General features: G+C 43.9%; 1 protein-coding gene across 2 annotated transcripts in view; it reads right to left on the bottom strand.

The window, feature by feature from the left end:
• DSCAM (DS cell adhesion molecule) overlaps window positions 1-17882 on the bottom strand; it is a gene marked incomplete at its 5' end in the record, with an annotated part of 739398 nt that overhangs the window by 31768 nt on the left and 689748 nt on the right. For both annotated transcript variants that reach the window (XM_082393800.1, XM_082393801.1), the window contains 2 exons: window positions 5534-5564; window positions 17332-17508. In XM_082393800.1, coding sequence (XP_082249926.1) covers window positions 5534-5564; window positions 17332-17508 — 208 coding nt within the window. The remainder of the gene's footprint in view (window positions 1-5533; window positions 5565-17331; window positions 17509-17882) is intronic.

The raw sequence follows: 17882 nt of genomic DNA, 5'->3' as shown, positions 1-17882 counted from the left end.
AGATCTTCCTCATCCATGAGGGTGCATCCACTCTTGAACCATGTGGTTGATGAGTGTTAATAATCTGAAGGTCAAGTTCACTCAAGAAGCTGTTTAAATGTTTGCTTTCAGAGGTCCATGTTAATATTCTGAATACTTTACAGTGGCTCTTTCTTGAGTGTAAACAAAACAGCTCACGGAAATGGCAGCTTTTGAAAGGTGCGGCAGCTCTACATAGGCCTTGATCTTGAACCAGATTTCTTGCTCTGCAGATAAGTAACTGGGTTATGTACCTAGACCATGCTAATTACTCAGAGCCCAAATTCAAACGTTTTGGCCTGAATTTCTTACATGGTCTATAAATGTTTTTAAATGATTTCCTTAACCAAGTTCTTACTTTATTTGTGTGTGTGTGTGTGTTTTTAAAGCAAAGATTCAGATCCTTGCATAAAATGAAGAGCGTTGGTGGCTTGGGGGGGCTGCAGTTACGTCAGACAGGCTCTATTTCCACAAAAACATATGGGGAACTACTCCTCTGTGAATATCCGAAAGATCTGTTTCGAAACTTCACTAGGGACCGGAGCTTGTCCTCGCATCAAAAATAGAAGTGTGAGCTAGTCCCTTCTGCTCGTGATGAATAGTTATGAGGCAGTCCACAGCGAGGAACCCTGCGCAGCTATACTTAACAACAAGGGGTCTGCTGTCAGGTTGACACAGGAAGCAGGTGACATCACTGCTGTGCTCCGTGGCGACTGACACCAAGACTTAGGATATGATTAAACTTTGTGAACAGGGGCAATCAAAGCTGGAGGTGAACGGCCCTCCTCGTGGGACTAAACTGCAAGCCCTGCAGCTGGAAGGCAAGAGAGTTGCCCCACAAACCTTGAGATTCAGGGGCTTATTTTTCTTCCCTCTCTTTGCACTTGCTGTTTCCTTTGCTTAGGACACACTTCCCCAACGCAGTGCTCGTGTGGCTGCCCCTCCCTTCTATCTTTTCAGAGGGGCCAGTGGAGTCCTGCTGTGGGAACTCCCCATTCTCCATTTAATTCTGTCTCCTCAAAACTTAAAACTCCCTGGCATATGTTTAATTGAGTTATTGATTAGCCGTCTCTGCCAATAGACTATAAGCTCCTCAGAGGATATTTTCATCTCTTCTGTCCCCTGTATACCCTGAAACTTGGAACGGTATATAACCAAAGTAGGTGCTCAATTAATATTTGTTGCAGGTTGTTGAATGAATAATGTTTGGGCACAATGGGAGCTGAGTCACACCTCCTAGAGCCTTTGCTTTGGGGGCAGTAACATTTTTCTCAATCTAAAAGGGCTATCAGGGCCCAAGGAAATTGTTTCTTTATCTTAATCTGTGCTGCCGTATTTTATAATCCATTGTTACATGGAAGTCGATTCCCCCAAACTATAATAATTGGCCATTAGAACAGCAGCAAACCTTCAAAAAAAAGCTATTTAAAGAAACCTCATTTGTAACCTGGAAAAAGATTCTGAATGTTTTCACTGTGGAAGAAAAATTGCATCTTTTATATGATATGGGATCATGCTAAATATATTAGTTATTATTGAAATATAACCATCCACCATCCATTTGCCATCTGGTTGTCTGATTAAAATGACAGAGAGCTGACCCTGGTTCACAGTGGATGGTGTTTGTGGGCTCAGCCAATAAATTATGTGCAGTTGCTACAACACTTTAAAATCAATATTTCCTTAAGATTTGGGGGGAAAAAAACCAAACTAATGACGATTTCTGCATGCCATCCCCCTTCCTCCCCAAAATGTGCTATGGAGCAACCTGTAAGTACAAAATTACTGTAAGGATATCAGGATATATCTCGTTGTAACAGTTGGGCGGGCATTTTTCTTTTTTACTATGTGTATAAAAATATAAACATCAAAAAGCTAAAGTAACTTGAACTCTCAGTCTGAACCCTTCACTGCTCACAACTAGCTTTCTTACTAATAGTGGTCCTTGGACATCAACCATGTGTTGCTTAGTACCTTACAGCAAGCCGGTCTCACCTCTGAGAAGTCTGGTATCTTTAAAAAAAATGTTTTCTTGCCTAATCATATAAAAGGAAAACCCTTTCTCTCTGAGCATGGTGGATGAAGTCTATCTTCTCTCTCCTCTACGAGGTGACTTGCTTGGGTGAGACGGATGAGTGTCCCGAAGCATGAGGCCCAGCGATGGGAGTGGCAGCCTGTGGGGGACCCCCTGGGGGGGCTCCAGCTTGTCTGTGTTTGTCCTGCAGTTGCACCTGCCCGTCTGGCCCCGGGACGGCTAATCTCACCGAAATACACAGATCCTTCCTTGAGGAGCATGGGCGGACAATAAATGTTATATTCACCTAGATCATGGGATGATAGAGCTAGGAGCAATTTCCAACTGCTGTTTTTAGATAAGGAAAACAGGGCACAGAGAGAGAAAAGGATGTACAGTAAGTCTCCTACATACGAACCTTAAAGTTGCGAACTTTCAAAGATCTGGACGTGCGCGCCGTCGACGTCAGGCGTGAGTGAAATTGCAGCTTGCCCTCCGCCTCCTGTTGCTGACGACCCTTCAGCTCTACCACCTCCCACCTCCTCCCCCTCCTCCAGTCAGTAACGCTTCTTGCCTGTGCACTCGATGCCAGCCCCTGGATGCCAGCTGTTGTACTGTAGTACTGCATTTTTCAAGGTAATGTAAGATTAAAAATGTTCTCTTTATTTTTTGTGTTTGTTTTTGTGTATTATTTGTGTGAAAAGTACCATAAACCTATTACAGTGCAGTACTATGTAGCCGATGGTGTTAGTTGGGTCCCCAGGCTAACTTTGCTGGACTTACGAACAAATTGGAGTTACAAACGCACGCTCAGAACAGAACTCGTTCGTATGTTGGGGACTTTACTGTACCCCCCCCAAAATCACAAAGTCAGCTGGTGGCAGCATTAGGCCTAGAATGTAAGTTCGTGAGTCTATGTCCCAGCCTGCTCAGTCCTCACCTTCCCAGAGAAACCAGTGACGAAGATCAGGAACAGCAATTCAGTAGGGCTTCTCTGTACCAAAGGATCTGACTTGCCTAGACTTCCTGGGCTACATTTGGAATGTGCTTGGCCCTAACCTGACCAGGTAGGGGACAAGGTTTTTTGTTGCTTGGCCTGTTAACCTGCCAAACTTAGATCGAACTGACCCTTCATGAATAAAAGCATTGCTTTCTCTTCTAAATTAATCCCATAAAAATTCACCTATTTGAGGAGCTTGGAAATTCTCTTCCTTTTCAATCACTTTCATCCTTTGGAGAAAACCACCTTAAACACCTTAAGTGGGAGTAGTTACTAGTTTTAATGTTCCTAATTTCATGTTGGCAACTGCAAATATCATTACTGATTCCTGCTCTTATCAATAGGTGGTCTTTCCACCACGGTAACTGCCCTATTAACAAAGAAGGAAGAAGACGCTTTCTGATGTCTTGCCTGGGGTTCATGACAAGAGGGAGGGAAGGCAGCAGAGAAGCTAATACCACATCACCCTAACGAAACAAATGTTGAACATGTCAGGAAGCACGGACCCCGGTGTCACAGGCTTTGGGTAGAGGCATGACTGATGGTCTGGGAGGGCATGAAGGAAGTGGCCAGAAGCTATCTGGGAAGACACACAGCTGCAGGAACCAGACTGGGGTACAAATCTGGGAGGTGGACCTGGGTGGACACAGGAACAGGGGCCCCTGGGCTGAGCAGGTTACACCCAGTCTAAAGGGGGCGTCGAACGCAGGTCCACATACCCGTGATCATCGAGGCTGTGCCCCGTGTGGCAGAACACTTTCAGGAGAAGTCAGAAAGCCACAGTTTTATGTGAAATGTCTTGATTTTTAAAGGACATCAACAATTTCATATTTTTAAGACTACATTAGAAAATTTACTTTATTAGATAGATAATTATTACAAATCGAATGACTCTGGATTATTTGCGTTCCAGATATTTTTGTCAGATTTGTTCAATTCCAGCGCACATGTGTCTGGCTGCCTTCTATGTGACCACTAGCAAACAAGTATGGACTTGCACAAGAGCATGGACTCAAGGCACTTCATACAGCTTTTCATAACCTTCTCATGTACGTTTGATCTAGCGTGACGGGATTAGATAGATGGAGACATTTTACAGACCCTTTGCATCTCTGAGCTCTACTCTGGGCTCCAGATTCCTGCTACCAGCTATCTGACACCTTCATTGGAGGCTTAAAAAGCATCACCAACATGACCCTTACAAGCCTTTTCATTCTGATCCACACCCACTTCCTCTGTCCTACGGGAAAAAAAAGTCCATACCCTGCATCTATCTTCCTAATCTCAGCAAATGGCACCGATGTTTATCTAATTGCTCACACCAAATATTTCAGAGTCATTCTTGATTCCTTCATATCTGTTACCAACAATTCACACTGTTTTAAAACACAGTATGGACAAACAAAGACATCTGTGGGAAATGTAATCCATGGGCCAACGGTATTCAACCTCTGTCTTAGGTCTTCACACATACTGGTGATATGGGAGAGGACTCTTTGTGAATAACAATAAAGTACTACTCTGATATGCAAAGATGAGGGAGGAAGTTAAAGCCAACTGTGGTGCTGTAGGGGATGGGAAGAGACCCTATACTCCATCTTTTTTATCTCCTACGTTAGTCATCCTAAAATGACAACGTCAAGGTCACCATCAGGGTCCCTGACATTTTCCTTTTTGGCCACGCCTTGTGGCTTGCGGGATCTTAGCTCCCCAACCAGGGATCCAACCCCAGGCCTTGGCAGTGAAAACGCTGAGTCCTAACCACTGGACCGCCAGGAAATTCCCCGACATTTTTCTTATCTGGTTCCTAGACTCTGACTATCCTCTTTTTACTTTTGATTTAATCATTACTATATAAAGTGCAAAGGTCGGGGTGTCTTGTACAGTTGTGAACATGCACTTACTTATTCTACTACCCCTAGTCATTCATCTACTCAACAGTTATGAGTGGGGCAACTATAGTGCTGGTTTCTCCTAACACGGTGATGAAACAGGCTGTGACTTCTAAGACCAAACTGAATAGCTATTTGCAGCAGAAGGTGGTGGGTGCTCTGGTGGAGGGGTGCTGAAGGGGCAGTGGGAGCTGAAGGCAAGGAGAATCTTCCTTGATCAGGCCATCAATTTTGAACCCATTCCCTTTCATGGATTCCCTTTCACCTGGCTAACCGTTAGGAAGAAAGCTTGACCTCAAAGCGGCATATTTGGTGAAAGCAAAACCAAAGCTACTTACTTAAAATGTGCCTCATTATTCTCGGGTTAATGGGAAATGTTCTACTGGTTGAGTCCAGCCAACAAGAAAACTACCTATGGTGTGCATAAACGCATATTATTTGGTATCTATGTCTCTAACTAAGCATTACATGGATATTTACGTTCATAGAATGAAAATTATATGTCAAGTGAAAAATGGGTTATCAATTTCAGACTGTCATTAAAAAAAAGAAATCATCAAAACAAGTTCCTTTAAACATGATATTTGGGCTGCTAGGTCTTGTTCTTACCTCATGAGCATTTCAGCTAAACTCTTTGCATCTGGGGAAAGAAAGTTGATATTAGTACAAGATAAATAACTCATTAACATTCACTTAAGCATTTGTGACAAATATTCTACAGAATCAGATGACAATAACCATTTTTAATTGTAATTGTATATCGAAATCATTGCTAATAACCTAAACTTTCACGGATTCCTTGTCTGTTCTAAATGAGACATATATATACACACACACACACACACACATATATATACATATATATGTATACACATATATGCATAAAGGTAGCATAAAAAGATGGGTACAAAAATACTCAGATACCTGCTAAAGGTTATATTACAACCTATTCATTTGCCACTTTCCAAAAACCCAATTTTACTTTCAGAAGTCAGAAAATTAACATCTTGAAAGTAATTCATTATGTAGTACAAATACTACTCTTTCTGTTATCAAAATGAAAAAGCTTATGATCACTTTAAAAAGTCATTATTACAGAGCTATGCCTCCCTTTTGTTGATCAAAGAATTGTATAAACAGCATATCACAGTGTCTGGAAACTTAGATGTTTATTTCAAACACAGAAAGAAAACTCTTCTTTATTTCTTTTCTCTGGAGACATTATTTACCAAGATCTGGTTACCACCCCTGACAAAAGAAATCCTGCCTAAAAATGATGTAATTTTTTTTTAACTTTTTTGATGGCATTGGTTTGAAACTCTAATTTCCCTTAAAATATAATTTGTTCTTTTTACACATTTTACTTGACAAAAATGAATGTTTCCTTTCTTAGAACACAAAGCCCTTCTTGATGTTTTTCTTTCATTGCTCTCTAAAAAGCCTTGATGTTAAGTGTTCAATGAACAGAATTTTCTGGAAATGGATTCAGCTGTCTGTGTGAGTGCCAGTGAAGCAACGCATTTGTTGGAGCATGTTCATCTTTGGGGGCTGACAATTGAATGCAGTCGCTTTTATGTCGGGGAGCAGAGCGCTGTAATTGGGAGGTGTGGACTGTCACGGGAACAGCCACACGTGGGCAGGCACCCCCTGAACCAAAGCTCAGCTCTTCAAGTCAGCCATGCCAGGTCCCGCCTCGCAGTGAGGCCCCGGCGTTGTGCACAGATGGATTCTGTCTGGGAAATGAAATAGCTCCCTTTATCCCACCCACATGGCAAAGCAAAGAAGGCAAAACAGCATTTAATTTCTCAGCTCATGGCTTTATATTTATCTGCAAAGACAAAGTAAATATGATGAGCTTCTCCTCTTCCTGAATGATTTAACACTTACAAAGTAAATATACATATACACATATATAAAATGCCAGAAGCTTGGGATTAATTAGCTCTATGTTAACAACCAAGCACTGGCTAGTTCAATACTCTAAAAAAGAGGAAAAATTTCCAAAGAGTAAAACACGGTACTTCAGCTCACAATCTGAAGGAAACTCCTACTCAGACATCTTCAGAATGGACCTGCGTTCCTTGTTCTGCCATAATCATCCTTCTTTTTCTATTCCTGGAGTTAGTCATCACATTTTCTCTTCTATGATTTTTTTTTCTATCAATGCCCCAAGGAATGGCGGCATCCAATGAGTGAGGACAGAGGTCCCTCCAGTACTGACGTGCTCTAACTGCAAATTTTCCATGTCTACAGTTAGCAGGCTTCTTCATCCGCGTATTTAGGTGCCCAAAGCCATTTTGGTCTACCCTTCCCTATGCTTATCATCTTACAGTGGATCCCTTTCTCCTTCTGTCTTAGCTACTATTTCCTCCTTCTGACTCATCTTAAATTGTGAGAAACATTATATTCATGGAAACTCACTTCTTCTGTGAGTTTCCATTTGAGGAAGCTGAGAGCTGGTGGAGTTTTAAGCACCGTGATGGGGTCTGGATGGCACAGTTGGCATCAAGGACCAGGCGTGAATGTCTTCCGGGGAGTGGGACCGAGTGGACCGCGGTCACAATTAAGCACATGCTAGGAATCTGGATTGCACCGGTTGCTTTAGGACTGCTTGCCCATGTCCCCTTAATATCAGTCTCTGCCTGGGAATTACTGCGCCCTCCTTCGGAAACCGGGAAACTGGGATCCGGATACATTCAGTCATTTGCTGCAGCTGAGCAGGAAATCATAACTAATGTCTGTTGGTTCAAACTCTTTTTTAGCCACTGTCCTCAAAGTCCTTTATACACAGAGGGGGATACATGTCGTATCCTTAGGAACACACAGAGGAGCAGATGTCTCATGCCAGCTGACTGAGGACACACCCTGGAGGGCGCTGTGTCAGGCCTGGTGAGTCAGAAAGGATGGAAGACTGTGCCCACCTTAAAGGAAGTGTGGACTTTAACGGGAAGAGTGCTCCAGGGCGCAGAATTAACCTGTGTTGGAATTCTGAGCTCGTTCAGGAAGCAAGGAGTCAGTCAGTTTGACTACAGAGAGAAGTTTCTAGGGGTGTTGGGGAATGGGGATGGTCAAGATGTTAAGGAGCTAAGAAAATGCAACTTTGCATCACTGACCATTATCTGGAAGCTTTTACCTGGGCCAAGGGGGGAAGTGGAGGAAGGAGGGCAGAGGTGGTGGCCAGTGGGTACAGGTGCCATAAACAGCATTAATCAGACAATGCAGAGTGCCCAGGATAGGGGGCTGGGGGCAGGGGCCTGGTGGCGGGGAGTGGATGACATGATAGTAGACAGAGGGCATCTACAAGAATCAGGGACCTACTGGGTGTGGAGGGGACAGGCAGAGGGACCGTGGGGAGTCCAGGGAAATGGCGAGATTTGGGATACGCAGGGCTGGGTATATGGTAATGCAAGGGACAGAAACAGTTGTCTAGAAGGACTTGGAAGCAGCAATTTGGGTGCAGGCTGAGATGTTTGGCTTCAAACATATTGAGTCCTTTAACATATTAAAGTAAGTTGGGGGACAGAATTGGAATCCAGTACCCAGCTGGGAGATATGTCAGGGCTGAGATGGGCTAAGAGTTTTCTGTTTATACAGGGAGAGGGGAAAGAGAGATGAAATTTTGGACACACTTCTGTTCAGGGGTGAGAAGGGAATCTGGGACAAGTTAAGATAATATTTTTAAAGTCATGGAATCATGGTATCTTAAAAGCATTACAGACTTTTCAAATCAGCCTCATAATAAATGCTTGAATCCCTTCCACAGCGCCTTGGACAGAGGTTAAAATGAGCCAGGCCGCTGGATGCTCCAGGGATGGAGTGATGCCCTTGCTGCACGTAGGGTGCCGACCCCTCTTCCCACTGCTGACCTGCCTTCTAAGTCTGTTGATGGCTCCCCACTCAACACATCTCCCTGGGACTCTGGCTCTTTTCTCTCTCCTCAGTTCACTTCTCATTTCCTCGTCAGCAGCCCCTTCTCTGGTCTCCCCAGCTCCAGACTCTCAGCCCTCTAAGCGACATCCCCACTGCAGGAAGGGTGATGGATCTGAAACACACCCCCTCGCTGGGTTGCATCTGTGCTCTGAAACTCTCAAAGGAACCTCCCTACCAACAGGAATCCTCAGCTCAGGGTACCAGCCGCCCATGCTGGCCCCAGCGGTCTTTCCAGCTCGGTTGCCTCTTACTTCGGACCGCCAACCCTGTCTCTGAGTTTCCTGCTCTTGCATTTTCTGCCAAGACCCCCATGACTTTGTTCCTCTGAGGCCCTTGGAGATGGTGCTTTGTTCCCACCCCTCCAGACAGACGTGACTTGCTCTGTACACCCTCCCAAGCCCAGCAGGTGAAGTTGGTGTTCTGGTTCCCTGGGCTTCCAAGGACATCTGCACCTGTCTCACCTCTCTGCATCTGTTTGCACCTCTAACCTCTTTGCACCTTTCATTGTAACGTCCTGTTTTCGTATTGTCTATTGGCCCTTTTGCCCTTATCTCCAGGCTCAGCCCAATCCCTGGAAGAGTAAAGCCACATACAGTTTTTCCTGAGGATACAATTAATCATGAGAGACACCTTCCTTCTCTTGTGTTGAAATCCCTTGGTGTAATTTCTATCTGGATATAACAACGGCACCCTCTGGAAACGTTGAAAAAACCATTCGAATATTTCCAAGTAGCTGCCACGCCCCCAAGTAGCTCGGCTTCAGTGTTGTCTTTTGTAGGTTGAATTCTCTAATTTTCTTGACCACTCCTCAGATGGCATAATTTCTAGGTAATTCCTTACTTGGGTCTCTCTTTTATGAAAGACATTTCCCCCTTCCTTCCTTCCTTCCTTCCCTCTTCCCTTCTTTCCTTCCTTTCCTCCTTCCTTCCTTCCCTCCTTCCCCCTTCCTTCCTTCCTCCTTCCCTCCCTCCTTCCTTCCTTCCCCCTTCCTTCCCTCTCTCCTTCCTTCCTTCCTTCCCTCCTTCTTGCCATCCTTCCCTCCCTCCCTTCCTTCCTTCCTCCCCCCTTCCTTCCTTCCTTCCCTCCTTCCTTCCTCCCCCCTTCCTCCCTCCCTCCCTTCCTTCTTTCCTTCCTTCCTTCTCCCTTCCTTCCTTCCCTCTTCCCTCCTTCCTTCCTCCCCCCTTCCTCCCTCCCTTCCTTCTTTCCTTCCTTCCTTCCCCCCTCCCTTCCTTTCTTCCCTTCCTCTCTCCTTCCCTCTTTTTTTCCCTCCCTTCCACCCCCCTTCCTGTCTCATAATCCCCCTCCCCCTTCCTCTCTCCCCTTCTTCCTTTTTTATAATTCTTGTTCCACATTTTCTGGTCTGAACAGTTCTCCTCTTGGTTCACATCAAAGTAAAACAGATGTTGAGTCCTTCTTCTTCTACCTGCCATCTGTTAAGATGAGAACATCATCTCAAGTCATCTTCTTCTTCTTGCCCAACACAGCTCAACAGCCTTTTGTGTTGTCTGTCACTTTTTTTCACAAATTTCAGCTCAGTCTGAGATTTAGACTTTGTGACGTCTTTCCTAAAGCCCCGGCTACTTCTCTGTGCCCATCCTGGGCTGTGTGCTCACCTCTGCATCTTTCGGGTGGGGAGATGATGGAGAAATACTACCAGGGTAGCCTAGTGATATTGAAAGATGGAAAAAAGCAGTTTCAAAAAAATAACATGTGCTAACACTCTGAATGTGCAAAGAGGGCTAGAAGACGACAACTGAAAGGAGAATCTGGGGATCTGAAGGTAATTGGTCACCTGCCTTTAGGAGAGCACTTTCATGTGAGTGGTGGGGAGAGCAGTGAGACGGAGGATTTGGGAGCTGGTGAGACTCAATGTAAATAGTTGAGTATCAAAGACTCTTTCAAGAATTCAGTGGGGAAAAGAAGTGGAAAGAAGGGCAGCAGGTTAGAAGATAGGCAAACAGGAAGGAATACTTTTTTTTTTAAATATAGGGGAGCCTGAGTGGTAGTGAATATAGAGATAAAAAATAAATAAACCAAATATTTTTGATGGGCAAATATAAAATTATAAAGTCACTATTGATTCTGTGTTAATATATCTTCTAATTCTATGTTTCTTTGATACATCTTTTTAAACTAGCTTAATATGGATGCGACAGACTTTCTTTCTTGAATGTTCCAAAGTCGAAGAAGTGTCACAGAAAGAGAACTGGGTAGACAACAGTGATTTCGGCTCTCCTGCTAATTCTTCCCTAACTGATGTGTGATTTCCAAGTTCCCTTCAGTTTTCATGTCAGCACAATAGAGCATAACAGTGTCAAGTTTATTTGCACCTATTTGCACAGCTACTAAGAGACTAAAGCAAGATAGTGTATAGTAAAGCGTCATGGAAAAGGAAGAAGAGAGAAAGCAAGGGAAGTGCTAGCACTCTGTCAATTAATACACGGTTCAGTCAGTTCTTGGGAAGAGGCACCTCGGCTGGATGAAGAGCAGTGCAGTGTCGTCTCCCCGGTTCCGTGTTTTTTGTGGACCATCGCTCCTGTGGGGTCTGTACGTGGCATGAGGGGTTCTTATTAACAAGGCAGCACAGGCCTCCAGCACTGCAGCTGGGCATACGCTAATGTTTCTTTAAAAAGGAGGACTCTCATTCATAGCCACATCATTACATTTTCATCTCCGAAGTTCTAGTTAAGTGAATGGCATCTGTTTCCATTCATACCTCTACCGAGCAGTCACTAGCACACACCCACAAAAACATAAAACCGATTTGAGGGCAGCAGATTTCCCCGTGCTTTACCATCTCTCAAAAGCTCTTATTTGCAAGCTCTCTCACAACAATCCCTGCTTTCTGTGCAATTTAAAGGGGTCTCATAAAGTAGCTATATTCCTAAGGGCTATAAAACCTGCATTTACATTTTTACAAGGTCGCAAATAGGACTCCCAATCATCAGCTCAAATGAAAGCTGATTCCAAAACCATGACAAAATATATATCCCAGAAAGAAAACCGTATAGACTTGCCATCTCAGAAAGTTGCAAATACAAACACGGACGAAATAGAACACGTGGGCAGGGCAAAGCCCAGGGCTGACCCCAACTCTCCTCCCCCTGCTCCTGCCCACCCCCCGTCCCTCGCTCCACAGCTGCACGTGGCCTGGCCCTGCTGCCATCCCACTGTTCCTTTGCTTCCCCACTCTCAGATACAGAAACCCCTTTTTAAAAATTTAGTTCTGCCATAACACATTTGAAGTTTTGAAAGGATAATTTTTTTAAAATGAAGGTCAAAAGGAAAAATGAGAGGAAGGAAGAAAACACAAAGCCGAGAACTAAAGTTTCAGAGTAGAGGCTTCTGATCCCATCTAAGCCCCAAACTGGGTATGTATTAGCTGGGCAATGAAGTCTCTGGGGGTGCCCACCTGCCACCCCTTCACTAAGGAGCACCGGGGACCCTTTGCATGCGTAGGACTCAATGCATCAGTGCCATGACCATCTTTACGCAATCTACCTGGAGTCCAAGGTCTTTACGCTCCTAGATGCAAAGTTCAAGCTATTAAAGTTCAATCTAAGCTTTGGTCTTACAGATGAGGAGAGATTTAGCTCATTTGCAGGGCAGATAAATGGAATATTAAACAGTCGTGGCCCACCCCTTCAGCTGTGCCTGTGGAGGATTCTAAGGCCACGTTCTCTCTGAGAACGGCCTCCTGGAACTAATCGGCTTTATAATATTAATGCACTTTAAAGCATGCTTAAAATAATAAATAGGCTTCTGTTCAAGGGAAGGAGGCCATTTTGCCACAGAAACATGGTCAAATTTTATGTCATCCACTGACTTTTATCTTTAGCTTCTTTGAAGTCTTGGAAGTAGCTTTTTGGCTTGACGCTGCCAGTTGACCCATACAGGTTGGTGTTTTGCACCCTCTTGGGTAAACTCATACTAGAGGGGAAAGCTTTTAGTGATACCGGACGTGTTTGCTTGACATGGGAATCAAATTTTTATAAGGTTGTGTCTGCTGGGATCATGATGATTTATTTTATAACCTTGCACTTCAAAGGATCTAGCGGTGGGGAAAAATCAGGGCATCACTTAAAGCAAAATGTGGCTTCCGAACTCCTGGGTAAGGTTACAGATTTTTAAAAAATGTAGCACTTGAAGACAATTTAGACTTTAGGAGGTCACTAGGCTCTAAAATTAGTAAAGCGCTCAGGAAGGAAGAATATAGGTTGGCTAAATTGCTTGAGTCCCATTTTCTTTCTTTTTTTTTTTTTTTTTTTGATTTTTACATGAAAGCACGTTTACATATGGTGCATTCACTAGGTTGCTTGTCTATACGGTGAAACAAACCTGCTTAAAAACATTGAGTAGCATCTAGCGATCAAACTAGGTCTATGACGGGGAGTTGATCTTACAGTGTTCATTAGGGACCCTACAGTATTTTCCTATAATCCAGATTTATTTACAGTTTTGATCCTGACCAGTGGTTGCTCAGGCAACTTTGACATATTATTAGAAATGTCCTTATTTTACACAATAAAATATTGTATGAAGCCATTCAATCTGTAAATATATTTGAACTGATTCTAACCCAGGGGTAGGATCTGTGCCTTATGTGGGTCAGGTAGTAACTGGATGATTCTACTAATGAACTCTGTTTAATAGATAGGCACCTACTACCGTAAACTCTGTGGCTGTGCTTTCTTTTCATGAGAGAATTGGAAACATTTTGTGTTATTACTTAACATAACATTTCAAGGGCCCTTCAGGCCTAAAAGACAAAGATCTTTTGGAGGCAAGGTCTGGCCTTTCACTGATTCCCCCTTAACAGACCTAGTCACTTGCTCTGCCCTTTTATGACACACTTTTCAATGTTAAAGAAAGATGAGTCGGTCCCTTGAAAGCCTTTGCTGACCATTCTGGGACAGAATCTTAGTAACCTTTTTTTTCTCTCTAGGACCTAGCCAAAATCTTGTGATCAAATAGAAATGGTTAATAAGAAAATTTTACTGTTGGTTTTAAAAAATGTTACACCTGGCATGTGGTAGATAATCAATGAGGGTGTGTTGAATTAAATATTTCAGTGCATCCAAAGTAAAACTTGCCATTTGGAAGGCGGTGGAATTAGGTGTCCGATCATTTTGCCTTCTTGCTGCCCTCTGGTCAGACTCTTGGTTTGGAAGCTTTTATTAAGCACGTAAAATGCAAGACTGCAGATACCTTTGTGCCCTGCATGCTACTTCTCTGGAATACTTTGCTCCTCAGCAACTCCCATGAGTACATCTTCTTTGCCACAGCACTTATTTTCGTCCCACTGAAACCTTTGTGCTGGCTCTATCTCTTCTCTGGCACAAAGAAAACAAAACCATTTCCGCGGAATGAAAGGCTGGACTCGCTGATGTGATGTATTGCTTTCTTTACGAAGACCAGCTACAAAGTAGTGGTGTCGAATAGAAGAGATGCCGACAATAAAAATGCCAGCCCAGGATATTTTCTGGACAGAGTCCTTGCAAAGCAATAACTAAATTACAAGGGACTATTAAGAGCAAAAAGGAAGGATGTCGCACCTGCCATCAGTCTAACTCAAATGCACCAGGAAGAGTCAGCAACATCTTTAGCATCTTTTCCTTGCTCTTGGCAGAGCAGAATGAAGTTGAGGTGCTTAAGTCATAAGCAGAAGAGGAAAATCAAACAATAGCTGGGGAGGTAAAAGTAAGCAACAGGGACCAGGGGCAAAAAGAAAAGGTGAATTTGGGAGAGGGTGGAAGATGTTGGGAAGGATTTCCTCAACATTTAACCCATTTGCTGCCAAACCCTTGTGATCAAATAGAAATGATGGATGAGAAAATGTTACCGTTGATTTTTAAGAATGTTATATGTACGATTCATAGCCCTCTAAGTGCAGCCAGTTAGACCTGGCTGTCTAAATGCAACGAAAACACGCCACCTATATACACTACCAAACGTAAAATAAATAGATAGCTAGTGGGAAGCAGCCGCATAGCACAGGGAGATCAGCTCGGTGCTTTGTGACCACCTAGAGGGGTGGGATGGGGAGGGTGGGAGGGAAGAAGACGCAAGAGGGAAGAGATATGGGAACATATGTAGGTGTATAACTGATTCAGTTTGTTGTAAAGCAGAAACTAACACACCATTGTAAAGCAATTATACTCCAATAAAGATGTTAAAAAAAAATAAAATAAAAAAATAACGATGTCCCTAAAATCCACACAATGGGTTTCTGTTTTCGGTAAAAGAGGGGTTATAAAAAAAGTCCTTTTGGTATTTTAATGACGAACACTTGTGAATGGAATCCAGCACAGCTCACCTGATGTTGAATTTCTCAATAGATTAGGCAACATTATGTTTTTGTAGTGCTGTTTTCTGTAACTCTTAAATGCCCCCCCTTTTCCTCCCTAGTTGTGATTAATCACCTCCTCTTTTGTGCTTAGGTAGGATTTGTTTGTTTTAGCACTCGTGACATTTTGGCTCTTTTCCTGGTACATGCCTGTGCGTCTGCCTCATACACTAAACCTAAAGTTCAGAAGGCTCTTTCTTTTCATCTTGTACATCGAGCACCTAGCATGGCCCTTAGGATATAGGATTCACTCAAGAGAATCTGCAAAATTAAAAGGTAAGTGGAGAATGTGATTTAGATAGGATATTTCAATGGGATTGATGGTTCATCTGAATTATTGGGCTACAGAAGGTGTAAACGGAAGAACTATTGTAGATGGAGTGCCATGTACTTCAAATATTTTAATTTGTTGGCCAAGTAGAAGCACATCGATAGTGAAATGGGTTAGAGTCTCATCAAAAGGAGTGCTCTGGCTACTTGAAGACAGGTGAAAATATCCCCATGTTCTGTTGTTCTAACTGGACTACAGTCAAACCAAGCATTTACACAAGAGGTCAGTGTTTTCCAGGTCTACCGGCCAGGCTTGGGGATATCCCAGCTATATTATAAAGACGGAGCTTCCAGGCCTGTTCCTCAAATGCAACTTTGAAGAATACATGGGATGTTGGATACTCCTCGCTGCACTGATACTAAAATGCAAGCAGCTTATATATACATTTTACCAAGAAGCGGCTTGGTTAAATACCCTGACAGGGAAAGGGGAGGGACTCAGAGCATCATCTTGCACAGGGCTTTGTATATGAAAGAGCTCATTGGCCTCACACTGCACAGCCAGGGCAGGTAGGGCTGTTGGCCAGAAGCTGGAAGAGCCCTGTCACACAGAATCTATAGAGCCAGACATCGGAATAACGGTGCTGCTGACAAAGGCTCCCATCTGGTCCAAGATCTCATCTTCCATTCTTTCTTTTTTTTTTCTTAGTTAAAACGAAACTCTTACACCAAGCTTCAGCTCCAATTTCTAATTCAGAGAAGTGTGTGTTTTCTGCCTCACAACGCTTTCCCAGGACCATAAAGCCCTCAATTTCTATTTCCCGGCAATAAAATAGTTCTCATTTCCAGAACCAATCTGGAAGGTCTTTTTAAAGGATACCCTGAGAAAACCATAATTCGAAAAGAGTCATGCACCACAATGTTCATTGCAGCTCTATTTACAATAGCCAGGACATGGAAGCAACCTAAGTGTCCATCGACAGATGAATGGATAAAGAAGATGTGGCAATATATACAATGGAATATTACTCAGCCATAAAAAGAAATGAAATGGAGGTATTTGTAATGAGGTGGATGGAGTTAGAGTCTGTCACACAGAGTGAAGTAAGTCCGAAAGAGAAAAACAAATACCATATGCTAACACATATATATGGAATCTAAAAAAAAAAATGGTTCTGATGAACCTAGGGGCAGGACAGGAATAAAGACGCAGACGTAGAGAATGGACTTGAGGACATAGGGAGGGGGAAGGGTAAGTTGGGATGAAGTGAGAGAGTGGCATGGACATATATACACTACCAAATGTAAAATAGATAGCTAGTGGGAAGCAGCCGCATAGCACAGGGGGATCAGCTCAGTGTTTTGTGACCACCTAGAGGGGTGGGATAGGGAGGGTGGGAGGGAGATGCAAGAGGGAGGAGATACGGGGATATATGTACACATACAGCTGATTCACTTTGTGATATAGCAGAAACTAACACACCATTGTAAAGCAATTATACTCCAATAAAGATGTTAAAAATAAAATAAAATAAAACAAAAATAAAGGAGGCCTTAATTGGTGGCATTGCTGCAGCGGCTCAAAATTAAAGAGTGGGGCTGGCAAACACTCGTGAAAGTCATTCTCTTTGCCTGCCTTGCTGGAGACTTGCAAGAGGTTGGCTTTCACTCAATTTCTGAGTCGTAACATTTGCATGACTCACGCATGAGGCCCTGCAGTCCTGCCGACGGCACATCACAGGTCACAGAACCAGGCGGCGCGGGGACCTGGCCCAGAGAGGGTAAGTCCCTCCGCGGGGCCGACTGCCCCCCAGCCAGCTGTCTGTCCTGCTTTGCGGGGGACGGCCAAGCCTCCACTCACCTCGCAGCCTCTTCAGCCTCTGCTCCCGTCTCCTCCTCCGAACCACCAGCAGGAGCGCAGAGAGTAGGAGCAGCCCCACCAGGACACAGGAGATGGTCACCAGCATCTTGAGCCCTCCGTTGGTCGTCAGCCCTTCATCACTTTGGACAACTGACTTAATGAGTGGAGGGATTGTACCTGAAAGCAGGGTCATGATGTTAGGTGGCTGTTAATGACGACAGCATGGCGGAGTTTTTAGGGATGACGGGTTACTAGAACCGCGCGAGTGATCCGAGGGCGTCCGCAGCGATGGGGATGAGAGGAACGCTTCCTCTAGGTCCTCGTTCGTTCCTTTACTTGCTCACTCCCCTCCTACGCTTACTCTACGGAGCGTCGAACCAGAGCGTGCGCAAAGGGCAGAGCGCATTGTTTTTTGGAAAGGGACTTCGTTTGGCAACGTACTGCTGGGTGCGGACACTTGAAAGCATAAGGTCCAGGCTGGGCGCTTAAAAAAGCCACACGCATTTACGTGGAGTTGAGTGTCACCCAGAGCACAATTGAGAGGGGCTGTT

This window comes from Balaenoptera borealis (genome assembly GCF_965194805.1).
Source record: "Balaenoptera borealis genome assembly, chromosome: 5".
Classification (NCBI taxonomy): domain Eukaryota; kingdom Metazoa; phylum Chordata; class Mammalia; order Artiodactyla; family Balaenopteridae; genus Balaenoptera; species Balaenoptera borealis.
The sequence above is the reverse complement of the archived record's forward strand: the minus strand, read 5'-3'. Positions and strand labels throughout refer to the sequence as shown.